Genomic DNA, 18,444 nt, shown 5'->3' with positions numbered 1-18,444 from the left:
AGAATTATGAGCTTTCCGATTTCATCCTAAAAACTGAGCCAATGTATTCGATTGCAATGCATTGCTCAGGTGTACTTAATGTTGTGCCTTATCAGTGGATGCGTGTCAAGCAGTGACCTACATTTTGCACTGGACCTGAATGCCTCCTGTGTAGACTCAGATGCAGAACCAAAGCTCGGGCTGCTACTCACACTAGACTCATTACTGTATTTCCTTTTTTCCCCCCTTTGTGTATTAGGTGGGCAGATCTCAGATCTTTTTGGTTAGTCCAGACACTAAGAAAGTTGTCATAGAGAAGAGTTTCAGAGAAATCTCCTTCTGCTCACAGGTAAGAAACTCAGAATTTCTACATACTGCCTATACTGTGTGTTTATGTTTATATATGTGTGATTTTTAAAGGCATCATCTCTTTCCAGGGTATTCGGCATGTGGATCACTTTGGTTTTATCTGCAGAGAGACTGTTGAAGGCGCGAACTGCCACTTTGTTTGCTATGTCTTCCAGTGTACAGACGAATCCCTGGTGAGAGTGAAAATAACTAATAACAAATCTAAGTAGCCATATTTGTGGTGATTCCTTAACGTTTAGTATTTTTATGTTTTTCATAACAGTTTATGTGACGTTTAGAATTTGCATTTCATGTTACTATTTCCTTATTGCTTTAAATTAGCTTTTCCTACACAGGCTCTTTCTGTGATGAATACATTCTGCTGTAATTCATTGGATCTGTGTTCTACTGAATCATAATGTGCCTGTGCTGTCACAAGCTAATTGGGTTGTCATTTTGATATTTATCCGTTATCATTACATTACTGTACAGTCAGTCAGCTGGTGTTGCGCTATGATTAGCTAATCTTGGATAGAATAATTCTTGAAAAAAATGAGTAACTGAACCTTTAGACTATCATTAATTCCTTTTTAAGTTACTGCGTGTTGATTTTGTAGGGCAGGATAGTGGAATACACATTTGAAAAGAAGCAAATGTTAATAAATACGCGTTGAAGCAACCACATTCATGGGCTCACAGATTATAGAATGTGGTATGACGATAGATTGATGATTGACTAACAAGATGGATGTTAAATTTCTTTTAAAGGTGGATGAGATCATGTTGACTTTGAAGCAGGCATTCTCTGTGGCAGCCCTTCAGCAAAATGCAAAGAGCCAGAGCCAGCAGTGTGACAGCTGCCCCATGCAGCAGCTCCACAGACTGTGTGAGAAGATAGAAGGTAAGAAACTGTACTTGGGCTTTTTAACAAGAAATGCCTAAATAATCCAAAAATTTTTATTTCATTTTAAGTACAATTGGTTAACGATTACAGTTCATTGGGGGTACAGACGTTCGGTAATACTGAATACTGGTTAAAATATACAGTTTCTGTAAAGTACAGCAGTATAATAAGGGATTTTATGTTGTAGTGCATTTATTACATCAAATCAGGTCACCAGCCTCACATTAAAATTAACTTACTACATATAATACAAATCTGTAATAAGACTAAAGTTGTCTAAAGTGTATTTTAAAATGATATATGCACAATTTTCAGGTCTGCACCCATCTAAAACCAAACTGGAGCTTCAGCGACACTTGGCCACTCTGGACAATCAGGAGCAAGCTTCAGTCTTTGAAAAAACTATGGTAATGTGTCAGTACTGTCTTAGCACTTGAGGAGAAAGGTGGGAATTCCTTCAGTTCCCTTCTAGGTTACTGCAAATACAAAACAAATCTGTTTGTTCAATTTCAGCTAAGTTCATTATGACTGAGTTGCTGTGGACCTAAATGATTTTCATGTGTGTTTACAAAGACACCATTTAAAAATTTCTGTCCCACTTTTCAGTTTTCCTCTTTTCGGTCTTTTTACTTCTTTAGCCTTCTTAAGTTTTGTGGCTTTTATCAGCAAAATCTTAGTAGTTGTATTTTTTTTTTTTTTTTGGTCCTTTTGGCTTATCCCGTGAGTTCAGGGTCGCCACAGTGGATTATTGTGCGCATGTTGATTTGGCACAGTTTTTACGCCGGATGCCCTTCCTGACGCAACCCTCCCCAATCTCTACTGGTCTTGGACCAGCACTGCACTGCTGGGGAGGGGAATGGGTTGTTAGGGGTGAAGTGTCTTGCCCAGAGACACTTAGACATATAGCCAGGGCCAGGGATCAAACCACTGACCCTGTTGTCCGTGGACGACCTTTACCAGCTGCGCTAAAGCCGCCCTCAGTAATTTGTATTTTAGACTAATGACCTTAAATGTTGAGTCTACTGATGAAATTTTTGGCGAAACATTTAGTAGAGTAAAAAACTTGATAGAAGTTAAAATAGAAAGAAATATTGGCCATGATTCCACTGACATCTGCTGGCAATGACGCTTAACTGCAGCACTGCAACAATACTTGAAGTTTCTTTGGATAGAAGATTATGTACCAGATACCTGCTTTTTAAGTATTACTAATCAAATTTTTTTTTTATTATATTTCATTGAAAAGAGAAAAACATTTTTAGACTTCTAACACTGGAGATGAATTCTCTTTAGCTTAAACAACACAATGGATCCACCTCTGATTTAGCAGTGATTTTTGTTTTGTTTGTTTTTTTCATTAAAAAAGCAATACATTGTGAAAGCATTTTATTCCAACTATTTCTCACATAGTGTATATTTGAAAAGGTTTAACAAATACTTTAAAAATACTTTAGAATTTATTAAAAATGTTTGTGTTTGTATTGCATTTCAGAGGGCTCGTCCTATGAGCGACCAGGAAGAGAATGAACTGGTGATGGCCTTGCTGAGGAATTTGTATGATGAGAGACAGAGAAGCCATCAGCACATGCTGCCTGGAGACAGTAAACAGGTAAGATTTACACATACATGATGCACAGCCATATTGTACCAGCTTCTTCCTTTTATTACTCATTTCCTGTCTCTTCCAATTATGTCCTATGTTTCCTCAAAAGCATCAACAGTTCCATGTCGAACTAAGTCACCAAGGAAAGACAACTGGAAAAAGACATTTCATAGGTTCCACTTAGACAAACATAAATGTGGTGCTTTTTCTGTCTCTCTTGTGCACATATATGTAGGGGTGTGAGGAGGCAGCTCTAGCCCCAGTGGAGGTACAGCAGCAGAGTAGCAGTAGGCAGCGGCTTGAGCAGTTCAAGAGCCGAGCCAAGCGCTCTCTCACTGAGTCCCTGGAGGGCATCTGGAAGGTAACAATGCTCTTCCTGGCTTAGTTTGTTTGTAGTTATGTACTGCTATGAACTTGTGTAAGGAATTCTTCTATTGCTTTATTGTTTTGTTTTTATTATAGAAAAATTGAAATGTCTGTGTAGATAATAGATCATCAACCTTGATATCTTGAACATAGAAGTGGTGTTTTACTGGAAGACAGTCGAATGACCATGATGTTGCTTACTGCTGTATTGTCTTTAGTTTTATGTAGAGGACACAAGCAGTAAATAACTTGGGTTAATGTGTGTTTGTTCTTGGCAGGGGAGCAGCAAGGCCAGAGCTCAGAGGGACAACAGCATAGAAAGTAACAGCAGCTCTTCCATCTCTACTGTCAGCAGCAGCCAGGATCAGCCCTCCTTAGATGAGTTCTTGCCCACCTCCTCTCAGCTGCGACCCACCAGCTCACTCAGGTGATGGTGCCTAAATGCATACAATGAGCTTGTTGTATACACAATAATTCTCCTGACTCTAAAGTCATCTCTTCAGGTGCCACAATTCGGCAGGGGACCTTAAGCAACTCAACACCACTCCCGACTTGTGTCCCTCCTCATTCTCCTGCCCCATTGATACTCAGCCACAAGGCGTCCGTCGACGGGCCAACACATTCAGCCATTCTCCCACCACCTCCTTAGTACTCGAGCACTCACCATTACCAACACTATCTCACACACCACAAGAACCTACCACAGCTATCAAGCCTAAGCTCCTACGACACTACTCTGTCAGCACTGACACTCCACACCAGAACAAGTAAGTGTGCTGGTCATTGTAATGGTTGACAAATAAGTATAAGTTTCATATCAATATTGAAAGATTTTACTTTTAATGAGAACACAAATGATGAAATCCAAGGATTTAAGTAATGCTTAAATTTTATTAATGAGAATATTGCACAGGCCAGTTATTTAATATTGCAAGACCTGAAACTAAATGCAATTACATAAGCAGGTAAAGTACAGTACATGTAAGTGTTTCCGGAGCTAATGAATTGATGTGTTGCATTTTAAATTCAAATATTAATCTCTATTTGAGGAAAAAAGTGTCATTATCAGCACCCCTGCAATGTTCAGAAATTATATCTTGCATATGAAATATCCTTACACCTCATGCAATTGATATTAGGTTCTTGACAGCAACTAATAATACATTATGACTGCTTGGAAGAATGAGAAGACAATAGTAGAAGATAATATTTTATTATATGACCTTATTATATGACCTTAAAATTTATATGACCTTAAAATCATTTTCACAACTTTCCGGATGACAGTTTTTATCCTCTCTGTGGGTCAAATCGTGAAGATTTTTACTTTTGGATTAACACAAAAAGGGAGTAAAGCTGAGTTTGGTTAATTTGAATAGATTGATGTGCATGACCTGACTTAACTTCACAAACCTCTTTCTCTGCTGAGTAATGTGTTCCTGGATTGTGACAGTAGGTGAAAGTTAAACTTATTTGGTATTTACAGTTTGCATTTTAATGGTGCTGTATATATTTGTCTGCATTTTTGTCACATCAGTTAGGTACAGTACTGTATATGGGACATTTGCAGACTTGTGTTTTATTGAATGACCGACTAGTGCTTGACAGCTTTCTCACTGGTTGTTGAATGCATGTTTAGTAAAGTTTGTCAGAGGGACATTTCTTGTATCAGCATTAAAGGGAAGTGGGAAATATACCTGATAAGATATAATGAATTATATGTAAACATATACACTACTATAAAGTGGTTGAGCTCCTGTTAGAGAAGTCTAGAGAAGAGAGTAGCTCTTGAAACACTCCTCTTCCTCGTATTTAATAGCTTAATAAACGTCTTAATATTTAATATAACAATCTCATAAGTACATAACAATATTATTAAAATGTTAGTCATAATCAACCAATGTTCTAGAGAAAATCCATTCACTTATTCTGGATCTCCACATCTTAAAATCTGCCTTAAAGTCTTTCTTCCATTTTTCTTTATTTCCCTCTTTACCCTTTTTCAGCATCACTTTTAAGTGTTTTGAATTTCTTTGCACTTTTTCTTTCTCTTTCTCTCTCTGTGTTTGCATGGTTATCAGACATATTCTAACCAACTCCACCCTTCCTCCTCCTCCTCCCTGCCCTTCATCTTCCTCTCCTGTGCTTCGTCATTATCCTTCCTCCCCTTCTTCTGGAGCACGACTCAATAAAAGAAGGTGAGAATCCTGCACTGGTTTCCTGTGCGTCTCATGCAACATTATCATGTACTTTTATTTGACCTTGTTTTTCATGATATTATGTAATGTCCAGTTTGGATGGTAACGATAAACCTTGGAATCATTTGTTGCCATTCTTAACTCTAAAAGTTAAGAGTTTGAACTATTTTTCCCAAGCAAAGTGTGCCTTTATGAATGGCTCCCAAGTTTCTTTTTTCATTAGTTTTCTGCTTTTTCTTCCACCTCCATCTCTCATGTCAGTCCTCTGGGTGGTCTACGTGCTCGTCTCCACTCCTCCTCTGTTCCTAATTTTCTGAAATTTCAATTTCTGGCTCCTGTCAAAGAGAATGATTGTCCTGAACCAAAAAGCAGGTACATACACAAATACACCAATTGATGATGCCAGGCAAGTTTTTCAGAGATTTTCTTCTGAATAGCTTGGAGTGGTTATTTGCCTTACAGTTGCCATTCTTTCAGCCCAGTCTTTTCACCTAGAGAAGTGGTGCTCTCTAGATATTTTCTCTCTTTTAGACCATTCTCTGTTAACTATAGATGGTTGTGTGTAAAGCCCTGGTAGTACACAGACTAGCCTTTCTGTCACAAACAACCATTCCTTGTTCAAAGTATCTTAAATCACAAATTCTTCCTTATTCAGATGCTCAGTTTGAACTTCAGCAGTTTGTCTCGAACACACTTCTACATGTCTAAATGCACTGAGTTGCCACGTGATTGGCTCATTAGATGTTTGTGTTATTGAGCAGTTTCAACAGGTGCCTCTTATAAAGCTGGCACGTGTGTGTGTGCGTGTGTGTGCGTCCGCATGCATGCGTGCATGCGTGCATGTCTGTATGATGGATGTGTGGGTGGCCATGATTACCCTTGTCTGTCATGACAACCAATAATAAGACTGGTAGTTAATATTAAGTCAACCAGTTTTAATGTTAGATAGGATGGGATGGATAGATGGATAATACATAGATTGCTATTTTTCTTTTTAAAATATAATCGATCTATCTTTTTAAAAATATATAAAATGTGTTCTTCTATACTTATTATTGAATGCTTATAAGGGTTCATGTATTCATTTGTGTGTGTGTGTTGTCAGTGATGTAGCGGCTCTCTCTACAAGTGTGGCATGTGGAATCATTGAAAGTCCTGTGCGTAGTCACCGCCACTCATGGAGGCAGCAGATCTTTCTTCGGGTTGCTACACCTCAGAAGAACTCAGACACCAGTGGTAAGGATGGACAAACTCATAAATAATTTATCCATGAATATGTTTCCTTGTAAGGAATTGTCAGGGGCCTTTGTACAAACTTCAACATTGGCTGTAACAAATGTACATGTCACCTGGCCAATTTGCTGGAATGGAGGCCCACTCAATGTTTGTCACATGTCTGGTAATGTTTGTTACAGAGAAAAAAATGTCAAAAAAGGACAAATCATATTGCCATATTATTAGAATAAATTAACAATTACATTTAACAAAATGCAGGGAAGGCTGGGAAGAAAGTTTAGGTTGTTAACTTATAGATTATGCTGACACAATTAAGATACCATTTGTTATTTACAATTGGAATTGCAATAAATTGTGTAATAACCATACTAAATGGAGATATACCTACCATAAATGTTCTAGGATAACTAGAAAATAGAAACCTAGAACATTTGTCTATCGGTATGTTAAGTAATTCTGTGTTTTCCTTTTAAGCCTAGTGAAAAGTACATAAATTGAATGGTCTGGTAACAACAGAGAACAAATTTGTTTCGATAACAATAACAGAGTGGTAATTTTATTTTACTATATTTTGCACTTGCATAGTATATATCAGAATACTTTCTCTGTTTATAAGCTCAAAATGAATGGTGAAAATTCAATATTTATTTTTACTTCATATGTTGTGGAGTAAAATGAGGGACTGCATAGCCTATTAGGCTAGATGGGAAGAAAAAGGCAGAAATCAAACCTGAAACTAAATGTAGTGTAATAATGTACTAAGTTTAGATACAACACTGCTCAAGTTAAACATATTTTTCTTACTGTTGCGAAAGAATATGGCACTTGTTTCTTTCAATTGACTTGCCAAAATAACAACAAAACCAGCTTTGTACATTTGGTGATTTTGAGCTTGAAAGGTGAGATCTTCTTATTAGGATTACCGTGCAGGCCCCAAGTGTAGAGTTCAGTATGTCCCATGCAAAGGAAGAGGGCATGTCAAACAGTATTAACATGTACATACATGCTCCAGTATTATTCTGTTAGTAAAATCAACCTTACTAGTTCCTCACCTGTAGACAGCTTTTGCTTAATAGTACATGTTGTCTGTGGAAGGAAGTGAAAAGAACAAATCAATTTATTGTTGCGGGAACATGACTTTGGAATTTTCACCTCTCTCCTAAGTCACATCTGATTTCTAGATTATTGTTTATGATTTGCGGCTGTCAAGTAGATGCTATTGATTTGTGGGAGACTTCTCACACTTCCCAAGACATGGGCATTGTAAAGTCAAACATTCCAGCTCTCCTAGATTCAGTGCTTGTTTGTGAAGTAGGATGCTCCACTCTGTAACACAATTATACAACCAAAAATGGGCTGACAATCAGTCTAGTGAAATTGAACTTGAGGAAAATCTTAAATGTATGATGCTATTAAAAAGTACACAAGGTTTTCTTGGAGATTGAGAGCCCTGTCAAATGTTAAAGACATGTGAAGGATACAAGTTCAAAATAATGTTTTACAGTAGTGGAATAATTCTTTAACTTTGAACTTTCAATCACTGTTCGTATTGCAGTATGTGGTAAACAGCTCTGTGCATGTGTGTGTGCATGCCTGTGCAGACATGTGAATTATGCTTGTGCTTACACGTCTTCTGATCCTGTGTTTTGATAGTTATATGTACAGAACTCTGTGTGTCTATGTGTGCTTGTGTGTATGGGCATGACAGGATAAGTGGCAGTTGAGACCGTTGGGTTGGTCACACTGGAACTCCATAGTAACACCCCTGTATGAAGAGAATGCACTATAAAAAATATACAGTGCATTCATAATTTTTTTTTTGACCCCCTTCCCTTTTTTAATGTTGTTATTCTGCAGACTGAAACAAAAATTGTTTTTAAAAAAACATTCACATTAATAACACTTAAGTACCTCACAGATATAATCACAAAGACAAAACTGAATTTTAGAAATTTCTGTAAGTAGTAGTAAGTAGTATCAAGAATTCAGACGTGCTCATTACTTAGTTGAAGCACCTTTTGCAGAAAATACAGCCTCGTGTCTTTTTGGGTATGAAGCAATAGGCTTTGCACACCTGGATTGTGGGGCTTTTTGCCATACTTCTTGCAAACCCTCTTAAGCTCAGTGAGGTTGGAAGGGGACTCTCTGTGGACAGCCATTTTCAAGTATCTCCCGAGATGTTCATTAGGGTTCATTAAGTCAGTGCTCTGGCTAGGCCTCTCTGGGACCTTCACAGTTGTCTCTAAGCCACTCCTGTGTGATTAGGATTGTTGTCATGTTGGAAGATGAACCCCAGCATAAGACAAAGTCTGATGTCCTGAGAACCACTGGAACATGTTTTCACTAAGATATCTCTGTTCTTTACTCTATTCAGCTTTCCCTCAACACTGACCAGTCCTTCAGTCTCTGCTGCTGAAAAACAGCCTGATGGCAAGATGCTGCCCCCACAGTACTTCACTGTAGGGATGGTATTTGGCAGGTGATAAGCAGTGCCTGGTTTCCCCCCAGACATAATGTTTAAAATCTACGCTAAACAGTTCAATCTTGGTATTATCAGACCAGAGAATCTTCTTCCTTAGAATGTGAGAGTTCCCCAGGCGCTTTTTTGCAAACTCCAAGCAGGCGTTCATGTGTTTTGCACTGAGGAGAGGCTTCTGTCTATCTACTCTGCCATAAAGCCCACACCAGTGGAGGGCTGCAGTGATGGTTGTACTTCTCCTTTCTCTGTTCGCCCTTCTCCCCAGATTGCTCAGTTTGGGGAGGCAACCAGCTCTTGGAAGAGTCCTGGTTCTTCCATTTGAGAATTACGGAGGCCACCATGCTCTTGGGAACTCTTCAGTGCAGCGGACGTTTTTGTAGCCCTTTCCCAGAGCAGCGCCTTGCAATAATCCTGTTAGTGAGCTCTGCAGGCAGTTCCTTTGACCTCATGGCTTTTGCTCTGAACAGTATGCATTGTGCAGCATGCGGCTTTGAGGCCTTCTATAGAGAGGTGTGTGCCTTTCCAAATCATGTCCAATCATTTAATGTACTATAGGTGGATTTCAATCAAGGTGTAGAAACATCTCAACATCAAGAGAAATGGGAGGCACCAAAGCTAAATTTGTGTTCTTGAAAAGGGTCTGAATACTTATGTCAGTGTGATATATCACTTTTCCTTTTTAATAAATGTACACACATTTCTAAAATTCTGTGTTTACATTGTCAATATGGGGTACTAAGTGGACATTAATGAGGAAAAAAGAATTAAAACGATTGTAGTGTCAGGCTGCAACATAACAACATTTAAGAAAGTGAAAGCGATGTTAAAACTTTCCAAATACACACAAATTTTATATGAAATATGAGATTTATGAAACTATTTTACTGATCTTCACTTATTACTATGGATGAGATGTTAGTCATGTAACTTCAGTCAATTCATAATATAGGGTATATTTTTAGTGATATGGATTAAATCCTGTATTTAAATTAGATTTTTATTATTAATGAATCTGTCAATATATTTTAACTAATGAATTGTTTTATCTATAAAATGTTTTAATTGGCATTTGCGATAACCAAAATTGTTGCAGTTTAATTATCTCTTGATCAATTAGTTTGCTAATGTTTCAGTTTTTTGTTTGTTTTTTAATTGTCCCCTTGGTCTTCGGTTTCCCCTGAAAACAGTGGAGTATTTTAAAATCTTCTCCCATAAAACTTTGACAGTCCTTTAAAACTCCTGTCCACATTATTTGTTGATGTTTTCTAAAGTATCAACTGACATTGAACCTGAAAAGTAAACAGTTGTTCTCACTGTCACACATCGGTGGATCCACCTTCAGTGATGCAAGCCATGCCAAAAAAAAATAGAGGTTGCTGTTTTGAGACAAGTATCACAATATCAATGGTGTTCAGACACTGGTAGCTCCCTCATATTAATTTTTCTTCAACGTAATAGCACTGACTTGTGTAGCTGCCTTTGCACTTGTGGTTTTGTTTAATACTGTCCATTTAATTTACTATACTTTAGTGTACGCTTACAACCAACTCTATCAGTTAGTGAAATGAAATGTCTTTAAAGCCCTGTGTCTTCTTTAGTAACACCACTGAGAGGTGCCAGAGCCTTTAAGCAAAGCTTCAACAACATGCTGCAGCCACAGAATCCTCGTTGTTCACTTAAACACCTTTTAGATACTGTACAGCCCGAACAACTGAGCATTATAAGTTATATAATCTTTCTTGGTTCTGATTGGGTGTAATAAATGCAAATGGGAATGTGTCATCAATGTGAACTTTTTGTCCCAATAAGTAATTGATTTGGTTTGTTATTGTGCAATCAATTTCCTTTCCAAATGAAACAGGTAAACTGAAGGTAAGGTGTCTGTTCTCATCATTAGTGAAAATGAACTTCTGAAGTTTCTTTTGACAGTCAACTGCCATGTGGTAAGGAAAAACACTGCTTTTAACAGGTCAGTGTGATGAGCATTGTGCTTGCTAAATGCATCTCTAAGTTGAGTTTGGCAATGGGCGTGTATTTATGCGAGTTCTCACAAACATGAGGTCATGGGTGTGTCGAATGTGTGTTTGAGGGGGCGGTGGTGTCTCAAGGTCATGTTGACAGTCCACACACAGGCAGCACCAGAGAAAAACGCCAGCCTTGTTGACCCATTTCACATGGGGTGTGTGTGCGCGTGTTTATGTGTGTGCGCTAGAACTTGGTTCCGGCCAAGTATGAGTGTTTGTTCAGGGAGTGGATAATGCCACTTTGTGCAACAGGGTGTGTGTGCCTGGTTGTTTTGGCATTAGGACGGAGTTTTTGGTGTATGATTGGGCATACACAGAACAGTAGCTGTTATGGTTAGGGTTTACTTATGCTAAAAGCTAATGAATTAATGTAGTCCACCCAAGGATCATAGAAAAAGTTTGTGCACAAGTTTGTGTGTGTGTGCAGTATTTATCACACCTGAAAGCTAACTCCTCAGTGGTGTTCTGTGTTTGTTTAACAAATACATGACTGTGTGTCACACGTCTGGTGGGTCTATTATAACTTAAGAGCTATGTTTGTATAGTGACTTGTTGTCTTTGAAAGTCTCCCTGACTTAAACTCTAAGGCATCACAAACATGAACCTCATCTGGCACATAGAACACTTTTGTCACAGTTTGTGTATGTGTGCAGTCTTTGTAGTGTGTCTATCGCAAGACTTATCTAACACACATTTTTCTCAGAAAAGTCTTTGGAAAGATGAGCATCAAATTTACATACCTAAACCAGACTGATTTATGTGATCAAAATCAATAGTGTTCTACAAACTAAAGGAGAAGCAAGTGCTATCTGGATAGTTATGTCCTTCCTCTAAACAACACAGGGTATTTTGAGGTTTGGGGTCCACCCTGTACTTTGAGGTGGAGTCACACAAACACTTTTTTTTTTTTCCTTTCTTATACTGTTTGTGTTGCACCCAACTGTGTCAAATATATGTATGTTTAGAAATTTTACTTTTTTTTTTTAATAAAACTTTTTATTTTGCATAAGTGTCAGAGGGAGTGACAGAGAAACAAGTTTTTTGTGTTGAGCTGAATTTGTTTCTAATTGGGTTTGGCTTTTGTTTCATTTCTCACTTTATGCTGTTCAAACATATCACTACAGTAAAGCACTGCTAAAATGTTTTGTTAAAGATTTAAGAATTTTACACTGTATTCATTGTAGATTCTACAATTCTCATAAACTTTTCCAAATTCATAATGTTGCCAAGAATCAGTTTGTTAGCCCACACATCAAAAAACCACAAAATTGCAGGTCTTAATCCAAAGACCTTTTTTAAATACGGAAACAATGATTAATCAGTTAGTCAAGAGAAATGAATGAATAGTTACTTAGTCACACTTTCACAAATGTGGGTATTTTGTAATTTTTTTCATTCTAAATTAAATTGAATTAGATGAGTCAACAAGCTGGGTTTGAGTCCCTTTTGGGGGTTGTGAAAAATTATTATTAATCTGTTTCACTTGTTTGTTTCCAGCATTGAAATAAAGAGAATGATACAGTTTTTTCTATGCTTTGTTTTTTCATGTACACTTTCTCACATTTCACATCAGGTGTTTTTTTTTTTTTTTTTTCCTCTATCAAGATTTGCTATTTCACACAACATGACTTGTTATAATTTGACTTGTAATAATAAAAGTTTTATGATTTCTTATTTTCAGTGTGTTACATATTCTGTTATATTCCTCTGTCTTTCAGAGCGAGGAGAGCCCTGTCTAGAGGGGGGTAGAGTGTGTGTGAGCCAGATGGTAGGTGGAGGAAGTGGAGACTTATCCATGAGAGCTGTACCTGAGGAGACAACAAAAAAGAGCAAAGGGGAGTTGAGGGAGCTGTGGAGGAAAGCTATCCTGCAGCAAATCCTACTGCAGAGGATGGAGAGAGAGAATCAGAAACTACAGGGTGAGCTGGATGAACTGTAGCAAGCATTGGTTCATCAAGTGTAACTAGTATCTTTCACTTGGTTTAATGCTGTTGAATACACAATAATTTGGTTTCTCTCCAAGACGAACAAGTCTTTTTTAAAAAATCCATTTCTGGCAGTATGCATGACCAGATGTGTGCACATATACACAGTTTAGGTAATCAGCTGCACGCGTACTTTTATTATTTGAATATTTTGACTCATTTTAATTGAACAGGTTATATAAAGAAAAGTGTGTGTGTGTGTGTGTGTGTGTGTGTGTGTGTGTGTGTGTGTGTGTGTTGGTAGGTATACCTAAGGGTGTATACACAACCTCTTGACCTAGTTGGCACATACCAACACACACCTATATATGCACCACACCTTCTCAATTACCTTCTTTCTTTTTGTTAAAAAACATTTCACTACTTATCCAAGCAGCTTCTTCAGTCTTTTTGGCTTCAGAACAGGTCGGGATGATTTCTGCCCTGTGGTGCAGGGTCCTGATGACTACTAGTTTGTGTTGCAGTGGGTGGTGGGAGTCAAACCATAGGTACTGGTCCGTGTGTGTGGGTTTCCTGTTGATTTCTATTTCTAGGTTGCCATAAGTCCCAACGTTCATTGCGCAGTCCAGGAAGGCCAGTCTGTTGTCATTGGTGGTCTCCCTGCTGAACATTTATGTGGTCTGTGACAGCCTTTACCTCCTGGATCTACCCCTGATCTTTACCCAGGTGTCATATACATATTTCAACCATTGGATTGGTGCTACCACTGTAAAAGAGTTGAGTGCTTTCTTCTTCCCTTCCTAGAACAATTGGTTGGCAACAATAGGTGACTCTGAAGAACCCATGGGTCAGCCATGTTTCTGTGTGTAGAAGTTACCTCGGTAGCTGAAATATATGGTGTTCAGACACAAGTCCAGGAGATCTGATCTGGGTTGATGTTGCTCGGGGTGTGCAGGGTATTGTCCTGAAGTGTCAGAGAAGCTCAAAAGGATCTTCGGAAAAAAACTGATACCTTTTCACTTCAAACCCACTAACACACTGAGACAAAGAATCATCCACCCAAAAGACCAAACAACTAAACACAGGAAGAGTAACGTAGTGTATCCTTTCAAGTGCAGTGATGAGTGTTCAGAGCTCTACATTGGAGAAACCAAACAGCTTTTACACAATAGGATGGCCCAGCACAAGAGAAGCAACGCCTCATGACCAGATTCAGTGGTGTACCTGCACCTGAAGGACAAAGGACACTCATTTGAGTACACATTTTGGACAGAGAAGACAGATGGTGTGAGAGAGGAGTATGTAAAGCCATTTATGTTCACATGGAGAACCCTTCTCTCAACAGAGGAGGAGGCCTCAGGCACAAGTTGTCTCCCATTTTTCATGCCGCCCTTTCATCCATCCTCAGGAAGATTCAGACCACTTTACACATCCACCAAGAGGGCCACATCTAACGACCCCCCCATCTTAGGGGTTCAGGGAGATTGGGCTGTAATCATTACATCTTGATGACTCCACATCGATCCCCCCCTCCCTCCTTAACTAGCATATTCAGGCCAGGCTTAAACAAAGGCCTACTCTGGAGGATATAGCTGGGTTCCCTAGCTACTTTAGTCATACTGAAGAAGCTGCTTGGTTAAGTAGCAAAACATTTCTAACCAAAAAGTCCAGTTGACTTGATTCAATCTTTGGATAACCATACCTGGATGACTGAGAATATTTACCGACCCCTTAATTACTTGCATACTGTATACAAACCATTCATTCAGACATATGCAACACTTTATCCATCACAAAGTGTGATTAGAGAGTATGTGGGTGATATTAGTATAAGAAAATTAAGTCACAGTCTTACCCATACATGGACACACAGTTGCTTTATTCACATTATGCGCAACAACATTCCCATTCTCTAGTTTGCGCCTTTCTTGGCTCCAGCTTTATATTGACTAAATTATATTATATTGGAGCTCTTCCATTTTGTCTGTTGATCTCCCCTTTTTTCGTGGGTCAACTATGAAAGTGTGTGTCCATGCACCTCCATTAGTGTGTGTGTATTTTTGTCAATTGAATGGTGGGGTATCCCATCCTGTATGTTATCAAGGGTGGAGTTTTCCAACAACAAAAAGGGAGAGTAATGGAGAGCGGGAGGTAAAGAAAGATTGGAGAGTAAAGAGAATGAGCGCTAGTTGGGCTGCAGCCAATGAGCGAGTGCTGATGGACTAGACTCTGCCTGCTCCAGACAGCTGATAAGACAGACAGAAGAGCCACAGCCTTTCCAACAATGTCTATTCTTACTCTGGGTGTGTCTGTTATATGCTCTGTCCAAGTTTTCTCCCTTTATTATCCTGGATACGCCTTCCAGGTCACTCCCGCTACTTTTCTGTCTTTTGATTGCTGAGTCCATGATATATAGCACTTAAAAAAACATTCAGGCCTCTAGAGGTGTCCTCAATTGTTTCAAGTTATTTTAAAATGTATTTATTTTGGAGTTTAGTGTGAGGTTTTTGCAAAAACCTACATTAGGAGCAATGCACTGAACTTACATTAATCTTAATGCGTACAGTGTAAAAGACCAATTTTCACAACAGTTTTCCATCTGTTATACAGTGCATGTATTAACCACCCCACTATCTATACACCTAATTTCCCATGCTTTCTAAATATATCAGTCCAGGTTTGAACTAGAAGTGGCCTGCTGTTTCCATCGTATCCCATAGTAATGATGTCAGTCTATTTAGTTCAGCCAAGTTGCAGCTGGTCACTGGGTGGACACCACAGATGAGTGAAAAGGGTGGGGACGGCCACTAGGAAGAGACAAAGTATGGTTGATGGATGAGACAAATGTGGGAATGAATGAGAAGAAAAGGGTGAGGGTTGACAGAAAGAAGAAAAGATGGTCTATGGTTTTAGAGATTAGAGGAGGGAGAGAGGAAGGGTGTTGTCAGAAAGAGAGGAACAGATGAGGGGCGCTGGGTGTGCCCTGACCTTCTTTGATCACTGGTGTCAACATGTTGTAACGAAATTCTCAGGTTGTTTCTGTAGGTTTTATTAATCTGAAAGTCCGGAGCCTGATTTTCTCTTTAAATTACACAAAGTTGTTACGTTTTATACTAAAAAAAATCTAAAAGAGTTTGATCTTTCAGATATTACCCTAAAATAAACTACATGTGATATTTATATAACAACACATCATATAATAATGATGTAAAAAAGTATGAAAAACTGACAATGTGAAAGAAATTATTTTGTGATGACCCTAAAATAATTGTTACACCCTAACATTATACAGCTCATATATATGACACTAGACACAGGGTCTCCAGCACATCGCTCGCAAGCTTAGGAGAGTGAGTATTGTATTGGACGAGTGTTTTCCAGGTGGCTACAAACATGTTTCTGCTACCTCTAATTGACCTAAAAAAAAGAAAAGAATTTTTACTGGTTTACCAATGACACAGAGAAAACAATCACAGTGCTTAACCAGAGCCACCTTTGGTGGCATGACTTATTTTTCACACATTCGCAGTTGACTCTGGTTGAGATGTATCCCCCAACATTTGTCCCCCAAGATACTTTTTTCATGTCTTTTTATCATTTGTTACTAGGAATCTGACAAAATCTGTGAGTAGCATCTTCTTATCAGTTGAGTCACTCATACCATTGACCATGACCATTGGGTTTGGTCTGTGAAAAAGCATATTTTATCTAAGTTTTGTTTTTTAAAATAAAACAAATTTTTCTGCTCTTAGTGGAGGCAGCTGCCAATTGAATTTTGGATTTAAACCACTGCCTTTACGGTTATGATTGTATTGTTTTGACCAGGCACAGTAGCTTGCCACAACAAAGATTGTTGGTAGTCAGTATTGGTAATATATTAGTGCGGAGGCTGCTGTGAGGCTCATCTTGATGGTGCTAAAATAAACAAAGAAAACAGCATAATATGTGAGGCCTTGTTGATGTCTGACAGGTGGCAAATGAGCAGGTGGCCTTAAATAGATTTCAGGAACATTGGGCAATTGTTCCCAGTTTAAGCACTGTCAATGTTGCAGACACGTCACAATACTAAGGCTGCAGGAGCAGGGATGTGTCATTATCAATGTGTATTGTTTGTGTTTATGTGCTCGTAGCCTCAGAGAGCGACCTACAGAACAAGCGTTTGAAGCTGGACTATGAGGAAATCACTCCATGTTTGAAGGAGGTCACACTGGTTTGGGAGAAGATGCTGGGTACTACTGGCAGAGCAAAGATCAAATTTGACACAGAGACTATACACGCTGCTGTTGCACAAGGTACTTACTGTATTTGGCTCCAAAAATCCATACATGAGTGTTTTGAAAATATTTGCTCTTTTTCACCAGGTATTTGCAAATATTGAACAAAGCTTACTAAATAAAGCTCCAAAACTGAAAATATATATTGCAGTAGGGCCCTTTCCTCAAATAAAGTAAAAAAGGATCCGTTAAGTGTTAATCATTTACTTTTCATCATCACAGTGAAGTCTTTTTTTTTCTTTTTTTTTTAAATATAACAACTTAATCCTTTGTGTCCAATTGTCATCACTAGGACAGAAAGGTTATGTCCTCTGGCTTTGAAAATAAGAGGAGAGATATCTACATTTAGATTACATGCATCTTCATCCTGTTATTGCTTTGCGCTGGCAGTTTGATTGTTGTTTGGCTCTTTATTTCCCAAGGAAGATGCAAAAACCTTTACTAATTAATTTTACTTTTATTGCCGATTTTACATTATTTTACTCTGATTACTGCCTACAGTATAAGGTGCTCTTTTCTAAGATCTTCAATAAATTGACATTTTGGGAATTTAATCAATACCACTGTCATGTCTATCTTAAATTTAGTCCTAAACCTTACAAAGACTAAAAACAGGAATGGACAGTAGCCTGGTTCTGTTCAGCATTAAGAAAATCAGCCTACTAGCACCTGTGCTAAGTTAAGTTTACCAGTAGCTAGCTGTAATTTTCCATTTACCATTTTTTTGTGTGTGTGTGTGAGAGAGAGAGAGAGCGAGAGTGAAATAAAGGACGCTTTGTGTTGGTTAAACTTTAAATTTGTAAATTACGTGATATCATGTCCATTTAATGAAAATTAAAGAATTGTCAAAATATAGAGTCTATGTTACTACAAATATTTGTATTAATAATCCTAAACTCAAGGGTTCTCTCACACTTAACATATTTGGCACAGACACAGGCGCGTGTCCTATGGGTCTAGATTGGACCTCTATGTTCAAAAACAAATTGTGCTGAACTTTCATTTAGAAACTTGACTGTGAGCTAACAAACGTCACAGTAATTACTGAGCGAACATAAACTATTTCTACAGTCAAGGAGAGGGACTTCTGAAGTGTATTCTCCCTGAG

The 18,444-nt window shown here is 38.3% G+C and overlaps 1 protein-coding gene across 6 annotated transcripts in view; it reads left to right on the top strand.

Moving 5' to 3' along the window:
* Positions 1 to 18,444, top strand: part of tbc1d1 (TBC1 (tre-2/USP6, BUB2, cdc16) domain family, member 1) — a 46,058-nt gene that overhangs the window by 17,746 nt on the left and 9,868 nt on the right. For 3 of the 6 annotated variants that reach the window (XM_067497101.1, XM_067497104.1, XM_067497105.1), the window contains 13 exons: positions 239 to 328; positions 417 to 521; positions 1,096 to 1,228; positions 1,547 to 1,638; positions 2,724 to 2,840; positions 3,070 to 3,195; positions 3,479 to 3,627; positions 3,704 to 3,967; positions 5,282 to 5,398; positions 5,660 to 5,770; positions 6,504 to 6,634; positions 12,856 to 13,056; positions 17,193 to 17,354. In XM_067497101.1, coding sequence (XP_067353202.1) covers positions 239 to 328; positions 417 to 521; positions 1,096 to 1,228; positions 1,547 to 1,638; positions 2,724 to 2,840; positions 3,070 to 3,195; positions 3,479 to 3,627; positions 3,704 to 3,967; positions 5,282 to 5,398; positions 5,660 to 5,770; positions 6,504 to 6,634; positions 12,856 to 13,056; positions 17,193 to 17,354 — 1,798 coding nt within the window. Of the gene's footprint in view, positions 1 to 238; positions 329 to 416; positions 522 to 1,095; positions 1,229 to 1,546; positions 1,639 to 2,723; positions 2,841 to 3,069; positions 3,196 to 3,478; positions 3,628 to 3,703; positions 3,968 to 5,281; positions 5,399 to 5,659; positions 5,771 to 6,503; positions 6,635 to 12,855; positions 13,057 to 17,192; positions 17,355 to 18,444 lie in introns of those variants that run through there. The other 3 variants (XM_067497102.1, XM_067497103.1, XM_067497106.1) reach the window with 3 other exon arrangements.

Source organism: Channa argus, chromosome 3, assembly GCF_033026475.1.
Source record: "Channa argus isolate prfri chromosome 3, Channa argus male v1.0, whole genome shotgun sequence".
NCBI classification, from domain to species: Eukaryota; Metazoa; Chordata; class Actinopteri; order Anabantiformes; family Channidae; genus Channa; species Channa argus.
The sequence above is the reverse complement of the archived record's forward strand: the minus strand, read 5'-3'. Positions and strand labels throughout refer to the sequence as shown.